General features: G+C 38.3%; 1 protein-coding gene across 1 annotated transcript in view; it reads right to left on the reverse strand.

Moving 5' to 3' along the window:
* The window catches only part of atf6 (activating transcription factor 6), a 30,973-nt gene that overhangs the window by 2,756 nt on the left and 4,221 nt on the right, over positions 1-23,996 (reverse strand). The window contains exons 6-15 of the mRNA XM_086161580.1: positions 23,776-23,976; positions 22,055-22,212; positions 16,769-16,954; positions 16,509-16,600; positions 14,948-15,091; positions 12,951-13,046; positions 12,724-12,826; positions 12,071-12,141; positions 10,337-10,448; positions 5,877-5,961 (exon numbers count right to left, since the gene is read on the reverse strand). Coding sequence (XP_086017706.1) covers positions 5,877-5,961; positions 10,337-10,448; positions 12,071-12,141; positions 12,724-12,826; positions 12,951-13,046; positions 14,948-15,091; positions 16,509-16,600; positions 16,769-16,954; positions 22,055-22,212; positions 23,776-23,976 — 1,248 coding nt within the window. The remainder of the gene's footprint in view (positions 1-5,876; positions 5,962-10,336; positions 10,449-12,070; positions 12,142-12,723; positions 12,827-12,950; positions 13,047-14,947; positions 15,092-16,508; positions 16,601-16,768; positions 16,955-22,054; positions 22,213-23,775; positions 23,977-23,996) is intronic.

Genomic DNA, 23,996 nt, shown 5'->3' on the forward strand with positions numbered 1-23,996 from the left:
CTGGAGTTTATTGTGTTTTACGCAGAGCACACATGGCCCGAGGCAACTTAAGGCAACTTAAGGTCTGACCTACAAGTAATCAATCTTTAAAACTTAAATTTGAAACTCAAATTAAGTCAAGTTAGCTATGTGGTCTACAGTGGCAAAATTTTTATTAATTCTGCCTGGAGTAGGAACACAGCTGTAAATTCTTATAAAAGTGTGTTTAATTAGATCTTGAGAGATCCCTCATGAAAAAAAAATGCAGGTTCTCTTGCACAGCCATCTAGGCAATGAGAACATTCCCCATATGGAGAACACAATCCAAACACACTTAACTCTGTTAAAGAGCAGTCTTATATGACCCAGAATGGAGCTGTAGGTATCTTTAAAATGCCTGAGAGTGCTGCATGTTGTTTAAAAGCTGCAGTATTTTTCCAGACACCTGTGCAAGACATCAGTTTATTCTGCCTCTTTGCAAGTTTTCCATAGGACTTTTTTGGAAGGCTGCAGCAGTTTATCAGATTATGCACTGACAATGTAATGTCTCCTTTTGCAGCTGGAATATTCCATGAATGTTCAAATCATTAGACTGCCATAAGAGCTAAAGCTGAGGATAACTTTATCCACAACCGAACCTCCGCTTTCGCACCGGAAGTGAAACTAGACATTTTTAGCTTCAGCAGAAAAAACCTGGAAGTGATCCAGACGAGTTTGGATTAAGCAACTGTTAATCCAGAAACTTTATGTCTAAAAGTACACCCACCTACATCACAGACTGTTCACACTCCTACCCTCCGGTCGGATGTACAGGAGTGTGAAATGGAGGACAACACGACAGAAGAATGAAGAACTCGTTTGACCCAACTGCCATCCGACTCCTGAACAACTGACAGGAGTCAATCACCATGTTCTACCTTAATTGTCTAATTAAACTATATACATATGACCTACTCCTGCACTATATGAGTTACAAACTCAAATCTGCACTCAACTTAAAGTTGCACACCTACTAATACTGTTTACATATCTAATACTGTTTACATTTCTACAAATGTTTACACTTCCCTGCACTACTACATCAGTATACGTTGATTATTATCTTATTAGGCTTATCTGAATGTACTGTGGACGCAAAAGTAAGTGCTTCATTGTTGAGTGGAAACACGTTTCCAGACTGCACATATGACAGTAAGCACTTTGAATCTTGAAGTAGGCTTGGAGAAGTTCTGCAACTATAAAACTATAAAATATTGTTGCAAATAGTTTGGTTTACTTTTGGCTGGGGGTTAAGCCAGGCCAAGGGTTTGTATTCTATTTGGCACGCGCTTCAATGGATAGGCCACAATGAAGGAAAGTGTGTATCATGCACTATTCAAACGCACAACACACGTTCATTCTTGGCAGGCCAGATGAAGAAGTGAGATCAGGCTATTAACTAATAAAACCAAGAATACTTGCATAAAACCTTGCTATGTATGGGGAGTTTATGGATTAAATCGATTCTTTTTTAATTAAAGTAATCTCAAATTCAGCTAACACAATGAGCTAATAAACTATCATGTGTAAAGGAACCACGCACAGGAATGAAACTTTTCAAGAACATAAGTGACACCCTCAACAAGTCCATTGGCCTTTTTAGGGTGTTGAATCCTGAAATTCCCCAATGAAACTTTTACTCTACAAAATGCATGAACATGAAGACACCAAACGTTACATTCAGTTAAATAGTATTTGAAATACAAACATCAGCTTATATGCCAAATTGTAATAATTGACTTCACATTAATTCATTAGAATATTATAGCTGCTTCAATATTATTTTAATGCATGTATGAAATATGATGCTGACACTGATGTTAATGTTTTTCACAATAACGGATTTGGTTAACATTCATCAGCATATTTTCCAGGCATATGTTTCACCAATTCTCTGTAAAAGTTTTTCTGAAAATAAAAATAGCCACAATAAAAGATGGGGAATACAGTGGAGTGTTTTGCAGCTAATAAGGCATTTCCATCAGCAATTGCTGGAGATGAAACTAGAGCTGGAGAATAGGTGAAAGTAGGACTTAACTTATTTTTCACCAGATGGTGAGAAAAACTTAATAGATGAAAGGTAACACTGGCGGGAGAATGCTAGAAGTGTAATGGGCAAGTGTGTGCTGATGCTGCCTGCACTTTGAATCAGTTCTCTAGATTACTGTATCCCATAATTATTTTAAAAGTGCCCAGTTATTATAATAATTACACTATAATTTGTGAGCCATAATCTAAAGAATTATCCGAGTAAAAACTCTCTTTGGTTTCTTCATAATGTTAACAACCATCTTTTGCCAATTGGTCTAAATTCTATTCATCTGACTGCTTGAGAGGTTTAACAGTGGAAGAGGAAACACACAAACACACAGCCACAAGGCCCAACTTCTAGCTGCGGTGCTTTAAAGAAGCTGCCAAATCTACCATGCTGCTCTGCGTGGTCTCCTTCTCCCTTTTACTTGTGCCATCTGGAGGTGTTCCAGAGAGTCTCAACAGCACAGTGAACTGGGGTTGTGCTGGTAAAAGGCTGTACGACTGGCAACAATGCATGAGTAAACTAAAGAGCTCATCACAGGAGGAGACTGTCTGCCAGATTGGCACAAGCTCTAACAACATGTACATAAGGAGACATTTCATCCCCCCCTTTCTCCGAGATTAAGCAATTTTTCCAGACACAGTTATAAAAAAAATATGAGACATAATTTCGATCAATACAGTGATCTTACAAATGACAGTCAGTCGCCGGAAATGTTCAACATTTCTTTGCAAATTAGCTTATTTTCAAATGACACATTTTCCCAGATACTGCACACAGCAACGATGTGTTTTGTTTCCATTCCAAAAATGAATATCATTGAAAATTAAATCACTGATGCAAAGAATGACTTAAGGATAAAGAGGAAAAAAGACAGAATAGTCTCTGGAGTGAGAAAGAAAACTCTAGCCCTCAAAGCAATTTTCTGTTTAGAGGAGTTTCAAAATTGGATCCTGACTCCTTCAGTCGTGTGGGGCTCTACCTTCAACACCCCAGTGAAAGCTGCCTGTTAGCTACAGAGACATGTACAATCTCAGACAAGTATAAATAGACCTCAGTGTGTCTGCACTGGTCGATCCACCTGAAAATGATGTCATCGCCAAAACATTCCTCTCCTCCAAACATGTCACTTCCACTTGATTGAACTACTTTCAAACTCAGTGGATCATTGAATAAACACATCCTTCAGTCCTTATAAGGGCCCACTGTTCAAACAGGTTACAGTTTCAATCCAACAGGTCATGGTCAAGTAACTTTCAGGAAACCCCTGAACCACGGACAAACAGTGTTACAAAAACAGATGATGGCCAACATCAAAGTCTTTATCTTCAGTGTTCAGTTATCCACCAAGACAGACTTAAAAATCCCTCTAGAATTGCAAAGTCTGTCCACCTTCTCCAGATGAAAACCATTTAATGACTGGACAAGGAAGGCATTCGGAGAGCAGCACCGGGGACCTGGAAAAAATTATTCTCCACTGTGGAGCATTTTGGGTTCCAGACAGACCCATGTTTTTACATTTTTACAGGCCCGGTGAACATGTATATTTGGTCTTAATCTTAAAATAAACCTACAATGTTTGTTGAATACCTTCTATCTGTCTGTTGGACATACACATGGAGGGAGTAATTGCTCCATTTGTCTATCCTATTTTATAACCCCCACCACATTTGGGACATCTGTAGCTCAAGCTACAGTTGTAGCTAAAGTACTAATGAGTTCGTACCAAAACACTTCAATGACTTTGGGCAAAAATTGCTGCGAATTGATTTTCCCCTTTGTTCTCTAAAAGCTTCTCTGTCCCAGTACCACATTATGAGATTTTGGTGCAAACAGTTGAATATTTGCTTAGTTATCGTTGGCAATCATGTCTTTACAGTCATGGATATCAATTCACAAGGCAGCTCGGGAAACTAATTGGGATTAAAAAAGAAAGATAATATTATGACCTATAATGAAACATTAGAACTGTGCTTGAACTACATATTTTCACCACAAAATGTGGCTGGTAATAAACATGCAGAGCAATACAATTTATACTTCTCTGTGCAGATCAGGGGACCTCTATTCATTCATACAGCAGCAGATCACTTTTGATTTTCCCAACTCTAGTCTTGAGCTGACAATAATCCATCTCTCCTTGAATGCCATCTTTGTTGGGTCATTTCAACAATTAGCTGAAAAGTGGGTCTAGGATTTCACTACTTACTACAATTTCAATAGACTATATGACCTTAACATTCCTCCTTGACAAGACTGACCAAGAACAATCTCTATCTTCATCAATCTTCATTATGAATACCCCATTGCAGCCAAAAAAACTCTAGAAAGGTGGTTATTTCCCAATAGCCATGTCTTTCTTGCTGAGTAATAGGTTTGTTTTTCATTGTCTCAGCTCTCTTTGAGGGGGTTAAAAAAGTGTTATCAGATCCATTGTTGGTTGTTTGCCACAGACAGTGAGATAACAGTGTTCCAAGGGCATGGTGAGCAGCCAAAAACATCAGACTGACTTCCTCACATCTTACACTGAACAAAAACAGTCCCACTTGTGCAAATTTACTGTATGTTCAGTTTGAGTACAGCCACCTCATTATGATGAGCTTAATTCATGGAAAGGGACAATTTTCCACAGGGGTCACAATTGACCTGATTTGGAACAACTGGATTGATAACCTTACACATCAAAAGCACAATGTAGTGGATTTTGATGAGCTCATGGAAATCAAGAACACGTGTAGACTTTACTGTCTCATAGAAAGAATATGACAACCAAATGGTTAAATACTATGAAATGGCTTAGAGCAAAAGTATGCAGTTACCGTTTGCAACAATTATGCAGGAATTGGCTCTCTGTTGTGGTCAATCCAACATGCTTATTACTTTCATTTCAGATGTGTTCATGGATTAATTTAAGCACAGAAGGCTGCAATAAAGTGCCCTCTTTTATGCTGGGATTAACTTATTATTCAACAACTACTGTAAGCTTATGAAGGAAAGAAAAGAGAAGTAAAAGGAAAGACAACTTTTCTGGTTTGATTCTACAGGTGCAAAAAACATAATGGTTATCTCACCAGGTGGAGGCATGGTATCTGCAGAAGCAATAAATGGTAGAGGCTGGGTTATTGTGATTTTTTTATATAAAACTGCCATGGAACACATTACTGTAGTAAAAAGAATGGCTATTAAATCAGCAATTGAAAGAAGATTTGGTTTAAGGGGAAAATACGTTGGGATTTTCCGATTTTTTTCCCTTTTGAATAGTACTTAACTATCTATTATATAAGTTTTTGTAGTAATACGTTTTTAAACTACACAGAATTCAAGAGAGGGCTCTGCTAAATCATTCCCAGTGAAAAAAATAAATAAATGGCAAAACCCAGGCCAGATGGAAATGACAACATTCAAAGAGCAATTTTTTTGTTTGTCTGTTTGTGGTTTGGACAGTGGCTATGTAGCCACGTTGCAGCCTTGCTAAATGCAACTGGGGGTATCAGGGCCTAAAGGATTTGAAATAAGTTTCATTAACATTTAAATGTAGGACAAAATCTTTTTGGCGAGGACCGCAATGGTAAAAGAAATGCAACTCACAGTGTAAATTAATATTATAAATGGAACAAAAAGAAACTTTGACAGTCTAATAAAGTTAAATAAAAGATCAATTTTGATCATGGGGTCCCTTCTCATTGAACAGTCTTAATATGTACAAGGAATACATTCTTGTGTGATTATGTCATTTTTGGAATTTGCTCCCAGGTCTTTCTACTCAACGGTTACAATAAGCGATTAACCTCGCCAGCTTTTGTGTTTTTGCTGAAGGTCTTACCATTTATGTTTATAGCTGGCAGCACCAGAGACATCTTTGGCCGACTTCCCTTATTGTGGTTGGTGGCAGGAAGTAGAAGATGATCCTGAAAACAACGAAGTGAAAGTCATCAAGAGGAGGCAAACTGCCACTCATATGGAGGCAAATAGCATTCGGATTTGTATGTTTGATGTGGAACAACGGTCATCTTTGGATAGAGAACCAAGACATTTTTAGTTTTGTGTACCAGCTATGGCAATCTTGGAAGGTTCATGAAAGTCAAATTTCTGAGATTGCCCCTCCTGTCGCTTAATTCTCGGTCTGTTTTTACAGTGATGTGTTATTCTTATTTTGTGTTAAATTTGCCAAATATGTATTTAAAAAAGCAGCAGCAATTAACAAGTCAACGAAGACATGTACTGTATATAATTGGTCTTGTATGATTCGGTAGACAATGAGAGAAATGTTCTAATCTGTGTGGGAGACAAAAACCTGACTCATGCACACAGAGGAGCAACTGTGTTGATCCTCATCTCCAATTACAGATTCAAAAAGTATGACTTCACTTCACTAAGACTTTTCACAGTTGTTCTACAGTATCTGAGAACAAAGGAAGGCATTTATTATCCATTTTGAGACAACAATTCACCAGATGAGCCAAAAAGTTGAAACAACTAGATATTCAAGTCCCCATATGGCAACCTGGATGTGAAAGTCATTTAAGGTTACAAGGAATTTACAGAGACAAAATTTTAAAAATTGGGATAGATGGGATAGAACACCAGAAGAGACGATTTCATCTTTGGTATGCAATAAATGTTTCTAACCAAATTTTAGGTCAGCCTCCAACATCAACTAGTAATTTCCCACTAAGTTTTGCAACATGGAAAACCAAGGACTGATAAAGTTTTATTTTATTACATGTGGCTTGTAAAAGTTGTGGATAAGTTGAAGAATTAGGGCTGATAATGTGATGAAATGCAGGGCGTTTGTTTGGAAATCATCACGTCAGAAGTACAGTGAAACAACAATAGAAGGAATTTTATATTCTATCTGAACACAAAGAAATACTGACATGAGCAAACCCCCCCCCCCCCAAAAAAAAAACATGGCTGTGAAGAAACAGGATAATATGCAAAGTTTGGGTGGATCTCAAAATTTCTGTTACAGAGTTCATTGCCAAAATAAAATAAATTTAGAATTTGATATGACTTTTTAACTGACTTAATTCAACATTCATTCCTTCTTTTAGAATTTCAAAAATTGAGGTTCATGCATCCTGGTTGGTCATCTCTTAGTAACAAAGCATTTGGCAAGCACTGCAGCTGGTAACCACTTTTCTGTATCCAGCTAGAACTCCCACCCCAATTCTTGTTGGGGGATTTTCGCTTCTTTCTCAATCCGTGATATTCCTCTATTGTCTTGCATGCACTGACTGCTTTCCGAAGCCTATCTGCAAATTCAAAATTATGTTCATATTGGAAGAAGTTATGGGGTGATGGTAAAACCTTCAGCTTGTACATTTTCTTGTAGTCTATTGTTTTCTCTTTAAGGTGTTATTAGTGTTCTTATTGTTATATAGAAACATCTTCTTTTCATCCTCAAATTTTACTGTGTAGTGTCTGCTTCTAAAAATTACCAGCATTTTACATAATTACGTCTTCCTTCTTCCAGGGAGATTTTCCCCATGTCACGGGATATAGAAAGTTCAGTGCATTGACAGCTTTCCCACGCGCTTGTTTGAGCTCTTCCTCTCATGAAAGTCCCCTCTCTTTTCTTCTACAAATATATATTTTGGTCATTGTGGACAAAAAAATTCCTTGAGCCTCATGTTTATTGAACAAAGTCAAATCTTCCTGGAGGCCTCTTACAGTGCAGGGTTTTGTTAAACTGATCTTCAGTCTTCCTGTATCAGCCATTTCTTTAATATATTTCAACCTGAAGAAACAGTTTGCTTCATGTGACCAGCACCTCATTTTTACCTTCACTTGCATCAAAGTCTATGGCTGCTGTTGGTTTGACTTTTAGGGAGTTTTGATGATCTGACCTTTCCTGAACTATGATGATAAAAATAAACAGCTAATAGACAGTTTTACAAAAGCTCTTACCTCTTGCTGTTCCAGCTTATGTTTTCTGGGCAGCTTTGTGCAATGCTTTACTTATGTATTAAATTAATTAAGAGTCTGTTAGTATCTTAGTAGCTTCCAATTCTCCTTCTAACGTTTACAAACAGTTAAAAAATTCTTTTAGTAGAGTTGTTAAAGCTATTTGTTGAAATAAGAGGGTCTGGTTGAGCATAGGTTTGTGAGACTTGAGGTCATGAAGGAGGAGCTGGGAACTGCCATTGGGGTGCTGAATGACAGAGCATGAGGGTTGTGAAGGACCTTTAGGTGTTGTATGGTGTATGAAAACATCAACTGCCTTTCTGCTTATTAACAAGGTACCAGCAAACCTGTCAAACAGTGGCCGCTGCCATGACAACAGGTGGATTGTCCTTGAAACTTGGTGGACATGGTCCACAAGCTGCAGGCAGTGTTTCCACCACCTCACATCAATGTACACTCACATAAATCCATAGGCGTTATGACCACACAAAAGTGAGGCTAAGACCACGGTTTGGCATAGAAGGGGCAGGTGCATATTTGGATCTTGTTCATTGTTATGTTTTCCATCACCTCACCACGTTTCACACTTCCACAGGTGGTTATGTACCTGTTGGGGTTTAGAGTAACTGACCTAATTGTGACCATTTGAGAACATAAACATAATCCTCAAATGCTGGGAGAGCTAGAAGTGGACATGGTAATTCCAATGTCCATGGTGGTTTTGCTTGGAGACAGAAATCTAAATTGGAACTGACAGGGTTAAAAATCCCAAGTAACTTCAAATATGATCCAGAGCTTTGGCAGTCCTGCAGAAACCCAGATTAAAAAAGAAAGTTCAACACCCTCCTCTGTAGACATGCACACCCTGAAACCCCAGAAACAAAATACAGGCAAATAACTCACAGAGAAAACTAATAAAGGTTAGTAAGAATTGGTGGTCACACTTCATAATGGAGTTGGATAATAGTTGATTAACAGCATACCTTAGCATGAATTCCAGAAAAATCAAATCAGAAATATGAGACTACTTTTAAAATGCTCAAATGGTCACAAGTTTCACATTGCTTTCATTCTCAATGCACTGCATACCCTTCTTACTACATAGCACAAATGCTAAAAAACAGAGGCATAGCTATTTGACCTGTTGAGACCCTCAACTGAGGTACACCATTGTTCACATTGTCTCAGTTGTCACCATGCCAACTCAGACCCGGACCATTATGACTCGCCTGGCGACGAGAGGTCTTGATCTTTAACCACATGTTTCAAAACATCCACCCCACTAAATTATCCTGAGGTTGACTAAATCCAGAGTATATACAGGTCTGAAAGGAAAAGGGCACACTATTCATTTTCACATGGACTCTGTCTAGACCTTTGGATAAAATGAGAAAATGTATTATTTGGTAAGAAGTGCTTACACGGCAGAAGAATGGGAAACAAGGGGATTATGATTTATCGGGGTGTATCTAACCCAAAGTTAAGAAAACATTAATTTTTGGCACTATGTGGTGAATGACGGGTAAAGTAGTATAATCTCCATAATTTCTAACACACATTTAAAAATCAAGCCTGTGCTTTCTTTTGATTTTCCTAGTGTTGGAGAATACTATGTAATATGATGAGTTCGATAACTAACATTTACAAGGAAGGAAAAGCACTAAATTCTAAATGCAAACTAATCAAAGAACTCTTGAAAATAGTGTCCTGAATTTATCATATCTGCAGAGAAAATGAGAAACAGGCTGAGAGTCTCAAGAGTAAGCCCAGTCCAAGCAACAAAGACCAAGCAGATTAACATCAACATATTGTTATGCCCAGAACCTTTAAACACAGTCTCGATGACTGCAAATGGACCAAGGAAATAGAACTGGAAAGGAGTAGTTACACCCCTGGGTGTGTGCTCTTAATCCTGCCCTGCACCCTGCAACCTCCACTCACACTAACAAGACGTATTGTATAGTATTTATTATTTTACGTTAGTCATCCTATACTTGGAGCAAATCATACTGCTTTTCTTGGCTTAAAATTATGGACAAATTATGATACGAGGAGAATCCTCTGAACTCTTATAGTCTCAGCATGCATTATATGAATGGAGTTGTAGGGGCATGAAAGTCTCACATTTAATGCTGCGTTCAAGTGTTCTTACTTGAATTTATTTTGAGAACTAAGAAGCCGCTTAAATAAAGTCTTTTTATGGCCACAAGATGGATATCTCCTTACAGCTAATGTGTTCTGTGCAGATAAGGTTAAATATTCTTGAGCTGTGAAAACTTGTATATATACTCAAGTTTTACTACATTTGACAAAAATAATTGTGTTTGATTCTGTTTAGGAGCAATTGACTGTTTCTCCAGCCAAATGAATACTTACCCTCCGGAAAGACACCACATAGAAAGTGTCGCTACGACGATTGAGTTCATCAAAGAAGTCACTGTATGTTTGATGGGGAGCGTAGTATACCTGCAGCTCACTGCCAGGATTCCTTTCAATGAATAATAAAAAGTTTTACTACCAATAGCATATACCAGAATTGTGAAATTAATAACATGCTGAACTCAAACAGGAGGTACACCATTGAAGTTACGCCACATTATCAAACAATCTGAACATAACATTTTACAATTCTTTTTGGTTGATTCCTGTACACTATACTTCTATATACTGTATTTCTGCAAGATTCTATGAGTAAACACACACATATTTGTCCACAGTAAATTATATGCACCATATATTATGTATAAGCACTAATAAATCTGAATCAGAAATACTTCAATGATGAAATTGAGTAGTCTCAGATGCTCCATACAGAAAGAAAGAAAATAAATATATAAATAGCAAGAATAGCTGGTATAAATAAGTTGATAAAAGAATTTAAGTGGTGTCAAGGCTTAAGATGAGTTACAAACAAATAGAACCAGATGGATTGTGAGATGGGAGAAGTTGAGTGTGGTGTTGTACAGATATATAAACTAAAATATAAAATTCTTGAGACTGAACAAAAACGTTTGGTGATATTCTTCAATCACACCCAATTGATCATACCTCTCAAAGAGAGCAGAGATATAATGGCTTACCAAACTTAATTATTTTATTCAGGGGACACAGTCCAAATATGACATATGGGGTAAACATTAGGACAGCTATGAAATACTGCATTTAGTTTTGGAATCATGAAATGAAAAAATGTTTCTTTTATTCCTCTAATTTGGCAGCCAGATGAAGATGAGAACTTGTCTTTTGTGCTGCATTGTCTTTGTGACAATGCCAAACAATTAGCTTTAGGTTAGATCTGTTACAAACAATCTTCTCTCGAGGTTCGAGATTTGTGTATTTTGCATACGGTCCCTGACATTTGCTCATTTCATTTCATTCATTCATTCCATCATAGATAACCAAGCAAACCTTGCACAGGAGAAAATCTATAGGTGGCCCCAAACCATTAGAAACCATTCTGATATTAACTACGGATTGCAATTCAGCAAAAAACAAATGAAAAAAGAACCCTAAACTTTTGAAGAGGAGTACTAAGGACAGTGTATCCAAAATAGGATACATTGTAAGAATCAAAAAGGGGATGCATTCCAAAAAAGGGAAAAAAAGAAACAGAAATAAGGTCCCCTATCACTGTTTCAGTTAAAGACCCAGTTAAGTCAAGTCTGTAGTTCTTTGCTCACTCAAACCCACTGTTATGGCTTACAAAGTATTTGTGATTCTCTTAAGAGCCTTATAGAAAAAAGAATGGGGGCTGAGTGCAGAACACAGTATTGCAGCAACCAAAACAGAGAGGTTTCCAAGTTACGTCTATGACCTCTGCAATTGTCGCTTCTGGCCAAATGAAAATGTTCTTATCAAATTTTTTTCTTCCAAAGGTCCTGCCAATCAAAGTAATAGTTCAAATAATTGGCAACGAAATTCCCATCTAGTTGAGAGGTACTAAAACAAAAACTTGCTAGTTAATGAAGAATGAATTAATGAATGAGTGGCAATCTAATATTTAATTTTCATACTCTAACTGCGAAACAAAAAAAAATTCAATTGTTTGTAATGGCCAAAACAACCTGTAAAGTTGTAAAAGTAAATGCATTGATTAAGACATTTACTTACTTTTGCTCTCTAGGTTCTGTGTATTGTACTGTCACAATCTGGGAACGCTCAGCATCGTCTTTCTCAGTTTTCTGAAAGATATTTGTCACAATCTCAGTATTTCCTTATCTCCCGGCAGATTCTTTAGGCTGAACAATGGTTCATATACTCAGTGTAAACAATGTGCAAACAAGTCCAACAATGACAATTAAAATACTTAATTTCTATAGTAATAAAACAATAAACAGAGTAGAATAAATGTAACTATACTTCTATTTATACTATTTGGATGAATGGGCATGTAGTATCCAGGCAGCTCTTGGTTAATTGAGGCATGCATGACAGAGTTCTGTAAAAGTTAAAGTACTGGGGAAAAAAGTGCTGGGGGCACTAATCTGACACCTCCCTCCTCTTAATATTATGTTAACATTCTCAGCACTGCTCAGTTAAATTCAGCCCAGTAAAGATATAACTGGTACAAAGGGGGAAGCTAAAAGGAAATAATGCAGAAATAGATGCTGTTTTGCAAGAACCTTTTAAAAATGAATGTTGCGACTAAATGCAAGTGAGATTACTTTGAAAAAATAAAATAGTAGTGGTACATTTCCTCTCGATCCTGGCATGACTCATTAAATTCATTTTCCTGTTTTTCAAAACATTCCACTGTGATTTACCAGAATGGCCCTGCTGAGTTTCTGATTGCTGTTACTCATGCGCCTGGATTTGGTCTGCTGCACTTCATGACGGTGGACCCAACCCCTCAACTCATGGGCCAACCTGCCAATCAAAACCAAGACAACTTTAAAGAGATATTACATTAAAGGAAACACTTGATACACTTGCGGTTTTATGTGACGTCGAACATGTACAGTATGTCATAATTCCAGAATGCATTACTCACTCGATGCACTTGCTCCTGTTCACAGGAGGCTGGCAGGGGGGAGGTGGCCTGAGGAAGACTGGCTCCTTCATTACCATCAAGGCCTTATCTTCAGATCTGCAACGCATCAAGTTAGTGTAAAGCAGCCTTAGATTTCAAAATTCTCTCCAGATGGTCAAAAATATATGAAGTTAGTTGACATTTAAAAGACAAGTCTTTTTAAATACTTTGTACTACTTTAAGCTTAGCAACCAACTGAGAGCCAACATGGCTGTTCACCCTGAGGCTGACTGGAAGCATTCAGAGTGGACTGGGCAACGGAAAGCAATATAGAATCAGATATGAAAGGGGATGGCTTCAATATGGGCATAATCATTTATTCAGTTGATTTTATTGGTTATGAAACAATGTAAATAATGGAGTTTTTGACAGCAGGCCTTATCTTTAGATAATGTTGCTGGGAAAGCGCAAAGACTATGAAATCATTCTTATTCATGCAGCCAACCTATTCAGATTTCTTTTCAATAAACAAAACTACACTATACATTGGTATACCATCTCTGGTCCTTTAACATTGCTTACCTGCTGATTACCAAACATATAACTCAAAACTGCCATACTTTGTATTAGTAGTCTAGTTTAGATAGGACCAGAAGATATTCTTTTTATATGACCCATGTTGGAAAACTTGCACTGTTAAGTGGGATAGAGGAGACAGGAAAAGGCTGAGAAGTTGGCGGAGAAAACAAATTACTGTGAATAATTATAGCTATTGAAAAATAAACAGCATAAACATGTTTGAAGTGGATTTGCATTAAAAAAATTGATTTGTTTTCTACACCATTTGATGATGGTACTCCAAGTGGGTCCAAAAACTGATGTGCCATCAGCACTCTTTGTCATTTAAAAAGTGAAGTTTGATGGTTCTAACAATGACTGCTGGACTTGCCTGGATATGCACGATTATCTTTGGCATTGAAAGAATATCTAAGCTTAATGACCAAATGAAACATGGAGTCAATGAACAAAAATGACTGGGTTTACATATATCATGTGTTTGTGGCAAACTTCTTTGCATTAATTTATCATACGTTTATGTGAGCTGCTATTCTTTTGTACTAGTAAACAGATCATTAAATAATGATGTTATTGTTGGCTGTAAACAGTCTGAGGCCACCTGCACAAGCTTTCGTAGAAAATTCCATTCCACTGATGTAATCTGCCCACTGGGCCTCAATGATCTTAGCATAGATGTTGAAGACACCTTGCATTGGAATCTCAAAATGTTCTGGAAATCTTTCTGTAAAATGACATGTCATAACACAGTGGGCTGATCATCTGTCTGAGAGAGAGGCCCATATCAGCATCACTGCAAACAGAAACCATCCTGCTTGGACAGGCTGTGAGATTAGGGCATATGGTACTCTCAACAGCGTTTGGTGCTGTTACCCGGTCTATCAAGCCTAATGTGTTCCTTCCTGTCTGCACTGGCTTAATAGTGCAAGGAAACCTGATACTGTGGACAAATGGTCTGCATTAACATGTGACATAACCTGCATGTTGCATATATGTCCGAAACACAGGCTGGCAGGACCACAGAGTGTCTGACCACATTGAAAAACATCATTTTTGTGAAGTGGGTGTGCAGCTAATATGCAACTAAAAAAAATGTTTATGCAGTACAAAAATGGGACTGTTTAGCCTCTATTGTAATTGCAAAAAGAAAGACAAATATATAACCCATAAAAAGAGAAACTGTTACTTGTGATATACAGCTGGATGTCAAACAGGTCCTGACCTCAATTTCCCACATTGTTACACCAACCAAAACTTGAATTGCTCAATAAACCCGAGGGCATTTGAAAGGCAAATATCTGAATAAACTTGCCAGTATTGGTGTTTACATGTGGTGCAACGAGATGTATCAGTTCAGGGTAAGCACCACTACAGGTGTATCCTGGACCGCTGATATGGTGTAAGTACCATATTATGGGTGCTGTCGGGGATGAACTCATTACCTGTCAGCCGTCTTGATGGGGCTGTTGATGGGGGAATCAAGACCCATATCATCAGGAACTGTTTCAGAGGAGAAACCCAAAAGGTGTCTACTGTGTTGGGTAGAGACAACTTCCAGGGTGGTGTCTGAGCCTCCTTGAAACAAGCTGTTGGAATCCAAGGCAGATAAGATGAATAAGAAGACGGCTAAGGGGAAATTAGGCCACTTCACAGGGTGGAAACAACTACTAAAGAGCTTGGTACTGGACTGAAAAGACCATTGACTTCCATGTGGCCCACATCCTGTGCACAGGAGGGCTTCTCATTTTTAGCCACAAGCACAATGATGAACTCTGATCTACAAAACCCGAAGCATGCTGGGGCACACACACCGGCAAAAATGCACACTACTCTTTCCTCTTTCAGTGTTATTACTACACTGGGTGGCATTTTCATTTCAAAGGGATCGAATCTCAAAAGCGGAAATATTTTACATTCCAAAGTAGAGCCCTTACACAAAATACACAGATGCAAGAAGGTACAGACATATACAGAATTCAGCTGGTGAGAATATCACTTGAGTCACAAAAGCAAACATATTCATAGGATTCATATGCAAACTCTTCAAAAGGCAAATCGGATCCAACAACTGAAAAGTGCACATTCCAAGCACAGAATGAAGATTATCAAAGCCAACAAGTTTTACCCTGGAGAAAACAAACATTATTATAACATGAGAACTGAGAATCCGTCATTATAGATGGAGATGGCCTTTGAGCTGGAGTTTGTGTACTGAGCAAGTGCAAATTGGCTGGGATCATGCTCTTTTTCCCTTGTGTGAAAGGGATTCGTCATTAGAATTTGTCCCAAATGTTATTATAACAACCAAAGATAAGAGGAAGTGCCATATTAATATATTTTAGACTGAGACTGTAGCTTCAAATTATTGTTTTTTTGACATTCCAAGGTGGTAAATGTTTATTCTCCTCTCAGCTAATGTGGTTCCTCTGGCAAAAAGGCAGGCATTAACTACAAGGGTGAACAAAGACAGAGAATAACACACTGCACAGGTTTAAACAGGGGGAAATGCAGCAGTGTGTGCTCTATTGGGCTCCTTCTTAATCAAAGTTCTTTGTTTGTTATAGATGAAGGAAATTAAAGCCTGCAACAAGACTTACCTAATATTTGGGGGAAAAGTTTTAAGCATCCTTTGCCATTTAATTATTCTAACGATTAAATTTTGAATCGCTGTGGAGAGAAAGACGTTACATCTATTATTCTTCTGGGAAACAATATGCTCTGTTTCCAATAAACAGCTTTGCCTAATGACTTACATAAGGGATGGGATTCCCTGCAGTGAGTCATTGGGCTTCCCATGTGTTTGCCCCCGCGATCAAATAATTGTGTTTTCATGATAAATCGCCATTAACAGTTAATATTGTGCTACAGGCTCTGCAATCAACAGTGGTCCATTTGGTTAGAACTGGCATTCAGCTGATGGACTCTAAATAAAATGGTGTTTGGTGCTAACAGTTAGATATACTAAATAAGTCACCACACAGTAATTCAGCCTTATTAGCCTACCTCATTGGTCCAACATTTAGCATGAGAAACACCAACACCACCATGAGACACACTGCTCTTCTCTTCGGGGCTGTTGCTTTCAACACCGTATTCTGTGGAAACAAGAAGTCATGAAAGACAAGCCATTAATTAAAGCACATATTCTTTAATTTCTTTTGTCAACATAAGGACCACACTTATAGTGGAAGCTGTTTCAGTCTATTCACACTCATTTGGACTGTTCTTTGGTATGTGAAAAGCTGTGGCTTGTAGATTCTCACCTCACTCAGCAGGCCTTCAAGCTGTCTCTTGAGTTTACCATTCTCATTCTTCAGTACCTCATTCTCAGACAAGGCCACTTTCAGACGAGCTTCCAGGGTGAGCAGATATTCTTTTTTCTTTTTCCGGGACAAGGATGCAGATTCACGGTTCTTTATCATGCGCTGCTGCCGCTGGGACAACTTTGACTAAAGTCACCAGGTGGGAAAAAAAGAAATGGGACACAATAAGAACACCTGCCATTAAATACAATGACTCATGTTACAATGTATTTATTGCATCTGGTTGTATTTGGTGGAAAGTTATCCAAACAGGCAAGAGAAGCAGCTATTGTGAGTCTACAGTGCCTACCACTTGTTAAAAGACTACTGATTGTGGGTTCCACTCATGTTTATCGATGTCCTGGAGAGCTTTTGGTTTAAAAAGCCTCAATTCATATAGTCATTCTTCATCTGATACATATAATCTTATACAAGCACAGCAATGCTGGACATATCTCTTGGATATGTATTTTGTATTGTTTTATTTTAGATTTTTCTTCTCCTTTCAGCTTTTCCCTTCAGGGGTCACCACAGCGAATCAAACTTCTCCATCTAACCCCATTCTCTGTATCCTCATCTCTCACCCCAACTACCTTCATATCCTCATTGTTTTATTTTAGATTAGAGGTGTTAAATTTGAATGGCAACCTGAGGATTCCTGCTTAATATGAAAGTTAGCTTTGTTAACCCAACTAGAAGAGCTGCATGACACCTTACTTTTCTCCCCCAAAATCTATTTAGTGAACAGTGAAGTGTTCACTTCTTCTTGTGAAGCTTCAGCATAAGCACATTTACACTCAGAGTCCTTTGAGAGGGTCTGTAGGTCACCTGCAATTCCTGTGTTCTCTGTGTGTCAGATGTGTTTATAAAGTGTGTCACAGTCTGAGAAATTAGTTAACATCAGAGACATTCAAACACTCAGGCACTTCATACAATGTGGGCCTGGATTCAAAAAAGAAAAAAAGATAAGTTCTAGTTAGTCCTGATTGCAGTAACTAGAGCATTCACATTTAAATCAACCTGCAAATAAACAAGTTTTATTCAGCATAGTTTGAATGTAGAACTGGCTAACAAATCAGGGCTAAGCAGTACCAAATGTACTGTATTTAAGTAAAGCACAGAGTAAATAAACATGAGACCGATTAAAACCTGTGTTGAAGGGTAAATGAGCACGAGGATTCCATTTATTTGAGGAAAGTGAACCAGGAGCTCAGTTTAAATTGCTGAGTGAATTATCTTTAAGTAAGCTAAAACAAAACGCAAAAAGTGAAAGACAACAAATTTTAGCTTTCGCAAAACACCTTCAGAGTTCAACCAGCTCCAAGCTTCCCCTCAGCTGCCCCACATTCACAAACACCCTCCCTAGGGCGAAAGTCTAAGATCCTGGCCTAATAGTCCCAGTGGTGATTAAGTTATTTGGATCCCTGTATTTGTGTTCTGTCTCCTGAGAAACCCCTCTGTCTCCCAGCTTGGATCTGGGAGCCGAGCCACAAGACCAAGCCTGGGAACGCTGCAAGTAAGCAGTGTGGGGGAATGGAGCAACACAGTACTGATCATGTGTGTGTGCGTGTGTGTGTGTGTGTGTGTGTGTGTGTGTGTGTGAGTGTGTGTGTGTGTGTGTGTGTGTGTGTGTGTGTGTGTGTGTGTGTGTGTGCAGGGGGGTGGGGGGTGTTCAAGATTAAGACAACAATGGAGACTGAGGAGTAAAATGTGGGTCAGGGGATGAAATGGCAGTGGCATCTGTTGATGAACGTCACTGGAAAGAGCTGCTGGGAAAAGTCAATTGGTAGTGCCTTACCATCCATCAAAACCATGCCAATCTCCTATTAACCAAGAACCACCACCAGACTCCAATATGCTCCAAAAAGACAGAGTAAACAAAGCACACCAATAAGTAAAATATGTGTAACTGTATAGATGTTGTGCAAGAGCCTGTTGAACAGTGAATGTTGTTCAAGTAGGGAAGCATAACTTGTGTTTACAGGCCAAACTGAACAGCCAACAGATCCCAGCATGTCCGATGTTTATGCTGTTGTGCCTCGGCACTTTTCCCACACCTGAGCTTTACCAAGTGAGGAAGTGGGTCTGAACTTAACCTATGCTAAATAGGAAGGTCCTTATTTAACAAGGTGGAGTCAGAAGGTTTCCTTATTTTACTAGATGTCATAAACGTCGATTTCCGTTTCTAAGGGTCTATAGGCAAAATGAATGACACCATCATGTTCTAAAAACCCTGGCTAGTTCTAGAGAATATTAAGAAGTAGCAGCAAGTGCTTTGAGATTAAACAACCAGGCCAGTGTGTTCAGTTAAGCCATGATCTGCGTTTTTAGTTACTCTTTAGTGTATACAATAGAAGACTGGAGAAACTCGTATTATCTGGGATGCGATGATTCACAAATGAATCAGTCTAAATAGGTGCAAAAACAAGTGTATCACTGAAATACTCAAAATAAGGTCAATCTGCTTGTGTTGTTCAGGCAACAATGGATACAAAAAGAGAGATATTCTGTTTGCTTTTGAGCTATTGACTTTTGCGATGGCTCTAATGAATAATTTGGGCAAATCCACTTTGATGTATTTTTTGATTATTACACCATTGGAACACACTTCCCCTGAATTTGTTTTGAGGCCATACTTTGAATTACAGGTTAAAAAAACAAATGCTGTATTTCTTTTTAATACAATAAAGCAATTTGACAGAAACCCGAACACCAATGCAAAATACACTTATTAGATAAAAAAAAAGTTTAATTCTCTGTGGGGAAGATCTCTAAAAATCATACTCTGTGCTCCCCTCCCCCAAAGCCCTGGGCTGGTTTGATTTTCAGTGTGCAACAGACACACAGACACACACAGTGACACGTAAACACACACACACACTCAAATACCAAAAAACCCTGGTTGACTAAGGGCCTATTACATTGACCCAGTCAATAATGGCAGTCAGTAATGGCTGTTTACAGCTGTCGCAAAAGCTTCATGCTGTATGACACCTGTCTTAGGCATGTAATCTAAAGCAGCCGTTTTGTCCAAAACAGAATGGTACGCTGACACACTGACATACTGTAGATACAACATGCACCAACACCTGGCACTGGCATGCCATATTTAACAGGCATTTGAATTTGATGAACTCCCACCCTGTCAAGTCTTTCACCGTGCTGGAGCTGAGAGACAGAGGTTATAAAGTGAACACAGGTGCAGCGGGCACAAATGCTCGTCTACACAGTAATAGCATATCACAAAAACAGTAAGCTGGGATCCTAACTCAGAGGTCCACTATATCCCATGTACAACTGTTTGCTATTTATACTGCCTTTACCAGCTACTAACCTTCTTTTGTGAGTGATTAAGTGTAAATTCAAAGTCCTATTTTCTACCTTACAATAAATGTAAATCAACCCTGGGTTACCAAATTGCAAACTTTACTGACTCGGTCAGCTTTTCAAACAGCTAAAAGGCATTGTGGCGCTGGCCTCCAGGGATTTAGGATATCCACCATTAATCTTAAGGTATGGAATGAGAAGTGCTTCCCCAGACTCTATTACTCCCTTGATAACTGGACAACTATTTTTACAGCCGCAGGTCAATCGTTGCCATGTATGAGACAATATCTTCTTGGGGAAACATTAATTTAAAGTTGTTAAAATGACAAGTATTTTTACTAATAATACAGACTGAGGGGGCAGGTAAAACACAACATTGTGTTGTGTTTTACACAACACAAGATGTTCACAGACAATGCAATGGTAATACCAATGAGATGATTTGGCTTTAAATTTAACAAGTTCTACAAGGTCAACTCAAAGGTACTGCAGTTATCAGTGCATGCCGTTGCAAAGACCTGGGAAAAAATAGGGTGTTGAGAAGAAGAAATTATGAAGCTCAGGAGACTGTGCTTGCCTTGCATGTTTTTTCTGGGTATTCTATTCTTTGCAGCTGTCCTGACATCACCATGGAAAGCAACATGGAAGGATACGCCCTCTGTCATCCACAAGGATATTGTCCCACAAAACTATAACCGCTCACTGAACTACAATTACATAACATGCGTCTTATGTTCCAGTAAACCCCACGGATAAAAACAAAGCAGAGGGCCGTAATTATCATGTGTGGACTGTTACTGGCCATGAAACCTGTCATACACTTTATTGTTGCACTCTGATGAACAATAATTTGCTTTAAAATGACTGACCTTATTTTGTTTTTAATAAAGATGTGTCATCTTTCCAGTGTTTTCTACTGGCAGCAGAGAAGATTGAAGAATAGATTCAAAGACAGAAAACCAACAAAGGAAACAAGGCCTGAGATGAATAGATAAAATCAAAATACAATTGTTTAAAACAGTTTGAAGTTCAAACAAAAGTCATCAGGTAAGGAAAAGTCACATGTAAACCGTTCTATAATGAATTGTGAATAGATAAATAGATGGTAAATGAATGGCAGAAAAGGATATTTAATTTCACATAATTTAATTTGTCCTTGAACAAAGGAACACTCCTTTGACTCCTAAACCTTTTTATATAGAGTGCAATAAGCTGTATTCCAGAGTGGAAAAAAACAGTCATCACCAAAAATAATGGGAAAGACTTTTTCCCTTTATTTTTATATCATACCACTAACACAAAGTTAATGTCTTGTGAAATAAAAAAAAAAGTATTAAATATGTCAAGTTGGCAGCTTTTATACTGGACAAGATCCATTTCAACTGTGAATTTTCACAACCCATGCATGCAGCTGCTGGAAAATGCACATGGGCAAGTCCTTGCACGTTCACCAAAACTAATCTTGAAAGTACAATTTACTACTATCAAAGAGGTTTGTCAAATAAAATGCAGAGAACAATTTGTAGTTAAGGGGCTGTCTTGAGTTAAAGAGCATGACATCCTTTAAAAGAAAATGTGAGAAAAAAAAAAATTACAGAGAGAAAGAGAAGTATAGAGGGAGTGAGTGAATCTTTCACTGACTGTTACTATTACTGTGATGTTTATCTCGGTCAAGTTTGTAACTCAAAGTGGGGTGGACGCACAACTGGGATTGAGTTGCATTTATACATATGATAGGATATAATGAAACTACAGCAGGAAACATATTTGTAAAACAGCAGCACCCTTGTAAAGCTGTTCAAATGTTTATACCTGCAAGCTCTGATTAAGGCAGTGATATTACATTAAGTTCTTCAGTAACTCCAACTTAAACCCAATTAATTTTAACATTTGGTGTATAAGTGGGTGAAAGGAACTCACATCATCATCTGAAGATGTTCGAAGTGCAAAGGAGACTGCTGGAGCAGCAATAGACCTGTCCTGGCCCAGTGCTGGCATGGTGACCATATTGCCAGTGACAGCCTGCGGTGGTTTGATCTGTAGCAAGTGGCTCGGCTGACTCAGTACTATTGGATGGCCTGGGAACAATGAAACATTCTCATTGTAATTATGAGGTCAAGCTAAACTATCATACATGATGTATTATTAACACTGATAAAATCAAAAGCGTAATCATGGGTTTCTTTTGCATTGTTCTAACACATGAGTGCAGGCAATACTCAACTGTGCAGGCAATACTCAACATTGTTCTAACACATACAAGTGAATGTAATATTCAACTATGTTTTTACCATATATCACATGTTGGCATTACATGTTGGCTAATACTATACACGATACCTGGAAACCCTATCTAGTTTCTGTTTAAAAATCCTGCAGATGGTAGTCCAGCTCCTTACTACTGGTGACCTACATTAACCCCTTTACTTTAATGGCTCTCACTGTGTTTAAAATACAGGTGGAAGAGATGTTTACTATCTTGACCTGTGGTCTTAAACTTCCACATTCCAAACTGAGAGGTGGGTAAGCTTCATGTGCAATGAGTGCAGATAAACATGAACATGTGCTAACATTTGAACAGATTAAAGACTAAAAATAAACTGGCAAAATGTTAATGTGACACAAAAATGTCCATCTTTACCACTATATATGAACTACTGGCAACCAGCAACCCTGATTCGTAATTGTGTTCTTTTAGACACTGGTGTTAGCCAGTCTAGCCAATTCAAACCTTATGGTATGCCTCAAAACCTGGGATTTTTTTCATGCAAGGATAAATACGAAATTTCTCTAATCCGTCTAAATCGAATGGCTTAATACTCAGCTATCTATAGATACACTAAACAAGTGGATCACTTGCAATACAGGTAGAGCAGTGAATACGTTAATGAAGAATTCCATCTGAGGCCCTAAGCGTTCATGTCTTGGCTACAGCCATCTGCCATCTTTGCTATTTCCAAGCAGACTGGTGAGCCAAGTTCAAATTCAAGCAGAGAGGTCAGATACTCCACCCACTTTGATCCTAGGCAATGACATAAGTATTTACTTTGGCTCAGAGGTGGCTGATGTAACACACAAAGGGGTGCCAAACTGGTAAATTAGGATGTCCTCACCAAAAAAAGGCCATACTGACTCTAAATACGTTACATGGCACACACAAACACCTTAAAGCACACCAAAAGTATCTGATACAACATGTTGGATGCGCTTTTCTTGGTATACTCCTACATTTTAAGGATTTTCTTTTATTAGATTTCAGTCATTTGGGATGTTCTTAATACGTATAGAAATAAAGGAATGATATAACATCTTATTCACAGATGTGTTGATACGTATTTGAGTACAGAATTGAAAGCACGGAGTATGAGGACAAGTAACCAAATATACTCTTAGAGCACCATCTGCTGTCTAAAAGACAAAACTGCAAATTATTGTTTCAAGTAAGAAATAACTGACATCCCACAAAAAAATTAAATATCACATTATCGCTGAATAAAAATGAAATAAACATTATGATGTACTAAGATCACATTGGTTGATGGCATCAGATGCATATAAATTGAACACAGGGTTCTGATGCAATATGGTAGGATACAAGGCAATGAATTATGATGCAAATATGATGCAGTGTGAGGTCTGACCTGAGGGGGGTGCTGGCTGGATGCTGATTGGAGCTGGTTTGCCTACAGGCAGCACCGTGGCCTGCAGGGGTTGGATGATGATTGCCTGAGCCTGCAGTTGAGTGGCTGCATGAGCCAAAGGCATGGCTGAAATCAGTGGTTTGGGCTGGATAACCTTTGAACCGAACTGAATAGGCTTCTTGACTTGCTGGGACAGCTTGGCTGTTTCATATGTAAGAGGA

Source organism: Fistularia commersonii, chromosome 16, assembly GCF_037954325.1.
Source record: "Fistularia commersonii isolate RoL2024-O1a breed Wild chromosome 16, RoL_Fcom_v1.0, whole genome shotgun sequence".
In the NCBI taxonomy this organism is placed as follows: Eukaryota; Metazoa; Chordata; class Actinopteri; order Syngnathiformes; family Fistulariidae; genus Fistularia; species Fistularia commersonii.